The sequence below is a fragment of the Eptatretus burgeri genome, chromosome 6, assembly GCF_056783735.1.
Source record: "Eptatretus burgeri isolate ZD-2024b chromosome 6, Ebu_testis_v1, whole genome shotgun sequence".
NCBI lineage: Eukaryota > Metazoa > Chordata > Myxini > Myxiniformes > Myxinidae > Eptatretus > Eptatretus burgeri.
Genome location: NC_140966.1, coordinates 106083937 through 106093199, shown reverse-complemented (window position 1 = coordinate 106093199; position 9263 = coordinate 106083937). Strand labels below are relative to the sequence as shown.

Below are 9263 nucleotides of genomic sequence, written 5' to 3'. Positions count from 1 at the left end.
CTCCGTCCACTTTCGGTGGTGGAGGTAATGAAAGCAAATTCAAGAAACATGCAATTACCCCCCCAAAAAAAGAACGGGACCACGCATAGAAACAAAGTCCTCCAGTTGTTAGATTAATAAGGGAACATCCCCGAAACCTGCCGGATGAATGAATTACATCCCATGGGATTATCAGAATACAATTTCAAATGTGTGTTTTGAAGGCAAATCCCAAAGCACATGCATTAGCCTTTTAGGAACATATTTATGAACATTACAAAGGTCTTGATACAATGTACATTACAAGTTCTTGAAATTTAAAGACAGTTTATTTTTATTACTGTACATGGCTGCTGCATATTTGACAACATACTGAAAAGAAAGCCAAAGTGAGAAAGTAAATAAAGTTATAAAGTTTCCTGTTATAGAAGCATCCTATAAAGTGAACTATCCTTGGGTAAAAGCTATATTGAGGCATGACATCCAGCAACACTTAACGGAGAGGAATGAAGTTCGTCTTCCCAAAGTATGACCGAAGTATGAATGATCCAAAAGTGCATTTCTTCATTCACAGACATCGCAAACAAGTCAACGCAGCAAAATTCCAGCGTCGGATTCACACGGTGCGTCATTGAAGTCGGCATGCGAGCGCCGCAGGGGCAATGCCGCGAGGCCCGTGCACACATGCAACAGGAGCATGAGGATACAGACAAGAGATGCACTTAAAGCAAGATGGCCAAGAAACTGGTAAAAGTAAAACCACACTGCATAAAAGGAGGGATGACATCCAATACAAATATTTAATGAGTCTTCAACAGCACTTTTTAAAATCAATTGAAAACTAATAAGTGCATCACAACGTTTAGGTAAAAGTGCATGGTTGAAGCAACGGGGTCAAAGATGGTCGAGAAAGGAAGATTTTTTTTTAAGCGTTGGAGGGAAGATGTTTCACCTCCGTTAACAAATTTGACGAATAAATTGCATCGCGAGAAAATTCTCCAATTAAGCAAGTTCTGCCGACATATGCAGTTTGCAATGAGGCTGGCGTCAGATATTCATTTGGAAGTGAAACGTTGCATAAATCTATCGGAAGCATGACATATCGACACACGAGGACTGTTAACAAGTAAAATATGAGGTCAGCTTGCTCTGTCCTGGAAGCAATCCACGTCTTACTGGGGCTTTCCTGGCACGACAACTTTTCTGCCCTCGGCTATGTCCAGTCCCTGTGGTGGGGCGCTTGGCGTGAGGTTGCTGGTTCTCCTTTCCTTCCATGACAGTGGCAGCAACACAGCCTGGATTGAGCTTGCAGTTGCTTACGGCATCAAAATCCAAGGTGTGGGGCCTTTTCCTACTTTCCACGGCCTTGTTCGTCGATCTAAAGCCTGCTCACGCACAACCACACATGCACAGTTACATCAAATGAGGCCTCCTTAGTTTTTGCGAAGTACAGTAAATAATCAGAATATAATTTGCAGGAAAGAAAAAAGCGAGCATCCAATAACATTAGACCACACACGAGAGGTCCAATAAGTTTACCGATGCATTTGTTGAGCACAGGCCAGATTTTTTTGGCACACTTTTCATAACTGCAAGTTCCAGACATTGTGTTAATGCAATAGGGATAAAACAACATATGTAACGTAAACCACGACATTTTTGTTTGTCCAAAAGAACATGTCATTTAAATTTATGACAAATAGCATCTTGTTCCCAAATTAAATACAGTATACTGTACATGCCCCTTTAACATTTATAAAACTGACTTTCTCAGGGAATTTCTATGAAATGGGATGGATTTAAAATGCCGATGAGGGTTCCCTTAGTCCGAATTCCAAGGAAATTTGTGGAATCCATTGTGGCTGCTGACATTGTCTTTCCTCTTTTCAAACAACCTGGACCTGCTGCTGCAAGGTCACCCAAATATGGGCATGCTGCTGCTCCTCTCTCAGCAATGGTTAAAGGTAATACATCTCAAATCCATCCGTCCATCCATCCATTGGGACCATACTCTGTGCAGAGCGTTGGTGCTGCTTAAAGGCCCGGTCACACCTTGACGTTTTAGCCAACGTATGCCGATTTTTGAATTTTTTTTCTAAAACGCTGGCACACGTTGAATACGTTATGGGTAAGTTTTGATAACATTGAGAGCACGCTGAAAAACACTGCCATACGTCGTTGTACATTGGCTTTAAACGTTGTACTTTTTGGTTGTCCTCAAATTTTTTCATGCTTGAAATTTCACGACTTATGCCGGCGTATGACTCACACGTTCCGCTATGCTGGCCACAAGTTGTATGCACGGTCTGCGATCGTTGACAGACGTCAACACATGCTACTTGTAAGTTAATCATAAGTTGAGACATGCCGAGGTAATGTTTAGCGTACCCGAAACTTATTTCTAACCGATGATTAACGTGTTGTTGGCACGTTACGCGATCGTTGCCACACATCGACAGACGTTACTTTTAAGTTACTCATAGGCTGAAAGACGTCGGTATAATGGATCGTCCTTGCGTGAGCGTCCACGGCCACGGCCAGGACACTTATTTGCGGCATTCTTCAAACTTTTCTTCGGCATGACGAGGATGTTCACACTTCGATGTCTAGCTTGGCTATGATTCCAATTGTCCATCGGCAGCATCTATTTAAAATAGTCGAGTTTGAGCGTTTTAACACGTTCAGAAGAAACGCTTCAAATTTCCAAACCCAAGCGTCAAAAAACAAAGGCGAGTGACAGCAATTTAAATGGTTCATTGTAAACAATGAAAATAGCTGAGTGGTACCGTTTAAAAGTCGTTGAGTGTAAAAAAAATCCAATTGTTGAGCGCAAGTGTCTACTTTCAATAGTGGAGATGCAGCCATTTAAATCGTTGTTTATCATTTAAATCGTTAAATCGTTAAACGCAAGGACGATCCATCATAACCCACACCCTCCCCCTCACACTCACCTACTACTGCCAACATGAACAAACTACTACTAATACTAATACTAATACTAATACTGATACTGATACTGATACTGATACTGTTACTGCTGACATGGACATCGACTCAAAAAGGACTCGAAAACCCTGTTGGGTTCCCCTTTTATGAACACCATTTTTATATACCAATTCCCAAAACCGCTGGGAACACGTCTTTATATGGCAGTTGTAAGCTAGAAACACGTTCATTTATTTTTTTTTGTCGACCGGAAGACGTCATTGGAATACGTCTACATACGTCGATGTGTGTTGGGACTACGTAAAGAATTGTTTCAAAGCACGTCAAACATAAGTTAGAAATAAGTTTCGCGTAAAAAAGACATTACCGCGACGTGTTTCGACTTATGAGTAGCTTATAAGTAGCCTTTGTGGACGTGTGTAAGCGTCCACATATCGTGTGTAAAACTTATCCCCATCGCATGCGGAACGTGTGTCATACGCCGAGTACGTCGTAAAATTTTGAACATGTTTAAAATTTCTTGACGTACTCTACTTACTACGACGTATGATAGCGTACTTTAGCGTTCTACTCACGTATACCAAACTTACTCATACCGTATTTGACGTGCCCCAACGTTTTAGACACATTTTTCTTAGGTCGGCATACGCTCGCAAGATCGCCAAGGTGTGACCGCGATGTTGACACTTCCATTTCTACGGCAGTTATGATTCGAATCGTTGTGAGTCAGCCTTTTAATTTGCTACGTCACGACATCGCCGGCGATGCGTGCAACGCGCTATGCCTAAGTTAGACTATCGTTGGGCATCGGTTGTGTAGGCCGACAACAGGTTCAGCATTCGTTGGTATAAGTTATCTATAACACAACGAAACGTTCTGTGTCCGTTACCAATGCGTTATACATAAGACCAAGTCGCTATGAATATGTCCGAATCTTAAAAAAAAACATCAAAACTTCAACGTAAGCCAGCGTTTTACATACATTTTAATACGTTGCCATCGCTGGCTAAAACGTCAAGGTGTGACCGGGCCTTAAGCAGTCTCCTTGGCTATTGGGCACAATCCTGGACGGGCCGCCACTCCGACGCAGGATATCAGCAAGCTGGTACTCATTTTGCCTACCTCGGAAGGATAATAGTCAGAGTCAACCCCACTTGGGATTAATTCAACAGCCGAGTGGGATTTGAACTCAAGATCCAAGGATCCCAAGCCCACCATCCGAACCATTAAGCCAACACCAGGCATGCATCTCAAATGGCATGTCAGAACCATCTCGCTGGACATATCTCAGCCATCAAATGCAGTATGTCATGCTGTTCTGTTTGGCAAGTTTACTGCATGCAGCATGCAAGGCCCACCTTCCGACCGAGCTTTCTGACTTCTCCCACTTGTGCAAGCAACATGTTTCTATCAATGGAACTCTCTCCTCTCTTCTCCCAGTAGAGGATGGAGCATCCCAGATCACTTTTATAAATTTGGATACAAAAATCAAGGCTCAGTGAAAGAGGTTGGTGATAGAACGTAAAAAGGCAACAAACCGAGAGTGGGGTTATAATAGGACGACAGATGGCGATGTGCGAAATAATGAATGAACAAGAAGAGGACAGAAAGAGGAAAGAAAGGAGAGAAGAAAATATCGTAAATTTTTTTTAATAAATAGAGATCACCAGAGCTGTCTGTGACGTAAGAGCAACCGGTCTCATGCTTCGGCCTCATTGTGGGAGTTTCAACAGAATTGAGGAGCCACACATGTAACGCCGAGGTATCAGCCCATCTGGGAAGGCAGTGTTGCACCCAGTCTTAATGCTCATCCACATAAACAACCTGTTCGACAGTCTGAAAAACCCTCTCTTCCTTTTTGCAGACAACTCGACAGTGTGTCCTACAGTACTCCACCCTACCAACAGGCAGACGGCAGCTACGTCACACTGGGGGGAAGGGGCATGCAGGAGAAGCCACAACATCTCAATGTCGTACCACAAGAATACCAACAGCAGTGAGGGCCAGGTTCAATGGTGGAATTGGATTTACCTGGCGAAGAAATGCACTAGATTCATCTTACAAAACTCCGTTCACCGTCCAGACATAATTGTAAGATGACACACAGGGATGTGTCTGGAGACGAACACCGCCCAGACATAACCACCATCTGGATATGGAGAGCGAGAGCGAGAGCGAGCGAGAGAGAGCGAGAGAGAGCGAGAGAGAGCGAGAGAGAGAGAGAGAGAGAGAGAGAGAGAGAGAGAGAGAGAGAGAGAGAGAGAGAGAGAGAGAGAGAGAGAGAGAGAGAGAGAGAGAGAGAGAGAGAGAGAGAGAGAGAGAGAGAGAGAGAGAGAGAGAGAGAGAGAGAGATATGGGGGTAGGGGAGTTTGCAGAAAGAATGTGTTATGCTTAATGAACAGCACACGCATGCACGCTTGGCCGATATCGGCAATTTTTCAGGAATCAGCAGGTTGGAGTCAGTATGATTACCAAATACAGTACGTACTGTCCAACCCAGAAACCTTCACTAGCTTTCACCGAAAAATAATGTTACATTTATATAGACGTTTCACCGATATGTTTACAAACATTATTCTTTACAATCGACAATGGGCGCTCGGCAAGAGGGTAAGCACTCATGCAAGCACTCCAATTAAATGGTTGATAAGGAACGGTTGGCCAGGCTGTTGCTGCATACCATAAAGGATCCCTTTAACTTTGAAGCCCGTCTTCACCTCACACGCAGCAGTTAATGAAATAAAATGACTTTATCTACAAAAGAGTTGCAGCTTAATGCAGAACAACCCTGGAGACATTGCAAAGTTCAATTGCCCGTGAAATAAACATTGCGGAAAATCCACCATTTTGTCTGCGTGTCTGTGCCCGTCTCAGGTGGTACATCGCTTCAACATCCATGCAACCGTTATAACTTTTTTTTTAATGTCCGTTTTTTTTTTTTAAACTACATTTGCTTTGATTCCCCGAAGAGCACCTCGCGAAACCTCCCAAAATATAGACACAGATCTGGCAGAAGCTATGAATAGGCAGTCCCTCTGGTGGACAGGGTGCGAGGTCGAGCAGTGAATGAATAAATCATATAGCTCAATGAAGCTGGTTAATTTTGGCACATTCTGATATTTTTTGTTCACTCAATATAATTCTCCAAACAGGAGAAAAAGATACGTTTAATGCTTTGGAAATTTCACATTTTCTGGTGTATTTATGGAGGAGGGAACATAATCTTGCTTGCTTAAAGTAAATAGGTGAATCGGTGAAGTTATGACTCGTTATTTCTTTAAATTATCAGATTTCACAAGAGATGTTGACAATTATTTAGTTTCTCAAAACTGAAGGAAAATTTCGACAATATACTTTAATTAGTCCGTGAGAGTAGATCGTGGAAAATTGTATCATATCATGCATGAAATTTCTCCAAGCTCTTAATTTGAAAACTTATAGAACTTACAAAAGCGATGTATACAGCGATTCGTAGCTAAAGGCCCGGTCACACCTTGACGTTTTAGCCAGCGATGGCAATGTATTAAAATGTATGTAAAACGCTGGCTTACGTTGAACTTTTGATGTTTTTTTTTTAAAGATTCGGACGTATTCATAGTGACTTGGTCTTATGTATAACGCATTGGTAACGGACACAGAACGTTTCGTTGTGTTATAGATAACTTATACCAACGAATGCTGAACCTGTTGTCGGCCTACACAACCGATGCCCAACGATAGTCTAACTTAGGCATAGCGCGTTGCACGCATCGCCGACGATGTCGTGACGTAGCCTATTAAAAGGCTGACGCACAACGATTCGAATCATAACTGCCGTAGAAATGGAAGTGACAACATCGCGGTCACACCTTGGCGATCTTGCCAGCATATGCCGACCTAAGAAAAATGTATCTAAAACGTTGGGGCACGTCAAATACGGTATGAGTAAGTTTGGTATACGTGAGTAGAACGCTAAAGTACGCTATCATACGTCGTAGTAAGTAGAGTACGTCAAGAAATTTTAAACATGTTCAAAATTTTACGACGTACTCGGCGTACGACACACGTTCCGCATGCGATGGGGATAAGTTTTACACACGATATGTGGACGCTTACACACGTCCACAAAGGCTACTTATAAGCTACTCATAAGTCGAAACACGTCGCGGTAATGTCTTTTTTTACGCGAAACTTATTTCTAACTTATGTTTGACGTGCTTTGAACCAATTCTTTACGTAGTCCCAACACACATCGACGTATGTAGACGTATTCCAATGATGTCTTCCGGTCGACAAAAATAAATAAATGAACGTGTTTCTAGCTTACAACTGCCATATAAAGACGTGTTCCCAGCGGTTTTGGGAATTGGTATATAAAAATGGTGTTCATAAAAGAGGAACCCAACAGTGTTTTCGAGTCCTTTTTGAGTCGATGTCCATGTCAGCAGTAACAGTATCAGTAACAGTATCAATATTAGTATTAGTAGTAGTTTGTTCATGTTGGCAGTAGTAGGTGAGTGTGAGGGGGAGGGTGTGGGTTATGATGGATCCTCCTTGCGTCCGCGTGTCCACGGGTAGGAGACATCTTTTCACCATTGTTCGAAGTTCTTCGCGGCTAATTTTTTATGGGGCTTTTTCAACAATGAGCTATAGCTTGTTTTTACGATTTAGGTCTATTCATAACGGGTTGGACAAATGCACAATGAACTAATAATGTGCACAGAGCGGTTTGATTACTTATAGATACGATATACTAACAAATAATTATCGTGAAGCCGGCGTTCACAAACTATGCCCAACGATAGCCTAACTTATCCATATCGTGCGGCAGTTTATCTTTGCCGGTGACGTAGGGTTTGCTATTCATCGGCTGCCACTCAACGATTTAAATGGCTGCAACTCCACTATTGAAAGTAGACGCTTGCGCTCAACAATTGGATTTTTTTTACACTCAATGACTTTTAAACGGTACCACTCAGCTATTTTCATTGTTTACAATGAACGATTTAAATTGCTGTCACTCGCCTTTGTTTTTTGACGCTTGGGTTTGGAAATTTGAAGCGTTTCTTCTGAACGTGTTAAAACGCTCAAACTCGACTATTTTAAATAGACGCTGCCGATGGACAATTGGAATCATAGCCAAGTTAGACATTGAAGTGTGAACATCCTCGTCATGCCGAAGAAAAGTTTGAAGAATGCTGCAAATAAGTGTCCTGGCCGTGGCCGTGGACGCTGACGCAAGGACGATCCATTATACCGACGTCTTTCAGCCTATGAGTAACTTAAAAGTAACGTCTGTCGATGTGTGGCAACGATCGCGTAACGTGCCAACAACACGTTAATCATAGGTTAGAAATAAGTTTCGGGTACGCTAAACATTACCTCGGCGTGTCTCAACTAATGATTACCTTACAAATAGCATGTGTTGACGTCTGTCAACGATCGCAGACCGTGCATACAACTTGTGGCCAGCGTAGCGGAACGTGTGAGTCATACGCCGGCATACGTCATGAAATTTCAAGCATGAAAAATTTTGAGGACAACCAAAAAGTACAACGTTTAAAGCCAACGTACAACGACGTATGGCAGTGTTTTTCAGCGTGCTCTCAATGTTATCAAAACTTACCCATAACGTATTCAACGTGTGCCAGCGTTTTAGAAAAAAAATTCAAAAATCGGCATACGTTGGCTAAAACGTCAAGGTGTGACCGGGCCTTAAGATAAACAGGCAATCGATATGAGTGAGCAAAGTAAAAAATAAACTTTATCGTTAAGAAATCGTTCCAGCCTGTTCCAAGTCAAGGCAAGGTTGAGCAAGACAAAAAAACATGGCAGCTTCCGACCCCAGCGATGTTACCCAAGAAACGCCTTTAGACCCAGAGTGCGAGGTGGCAGAGGATCACCTGATGAAGGATATAATTAAATAATGCCGTTAATTATCTTCAAAAGGGATGTTATAATTAAAGCAAACACCTGATTTCCACTCTTGCATTTCCCTGGAGTTTTCTTTGTATGCATGCAAAGTTTATGCCTGGTGTTGGCTTAATGACGAGGGTGGCGGGCTTTGGATCCGAGGGTCCTGAGTTAAAATCCCATTCAACTGTTGAATTAATATCAAGTGGGGTTAACTCGGCCTGTCATCCTTCCGAGGTCGGCAAAATGAGTGCCAGCATTCTGGAACACTGTGTAGGATTGGCGGCCCATCCAGGATTGTGCCCAATAGCCAAGGAGACTGCTTAGGCAGCACCAACGGAGACATCAAGGAGACATCAACGCCCTGCACAGAGTTTGGTCCCAATCTCCTCTCCAATGCAAAGTTTCAGGTTGCTTGGTTTATGGTTTTGGAGTTATGGAGGAGA

At 42.6% G+C, this 9263-nt stretch overlaps 1 protein-coding gene across 1 annotated transcript in view; it reads right to left on the bottom strand.

The window, feature by feature from the left end:
* Window positions 1-286: 286 nt before the first annotated feature.
* Window positions 287-9263, bottom strand: part of PARPBP (PARP1 binding protein) — a 266632-nt gene continuing 257655 nt past the window's right edge. The window contains exon 11 of the mRNA XM_085886544.1: window positions 287-1364. Coding sequence (XP_085742670.1) covers window positions 1099-1364 — 266 coding nt within the window. The 3' untranslated portion in view covers window positions 287-1098. The remainder of the gene's footprint in view (window positions 1365-9263) is intronic.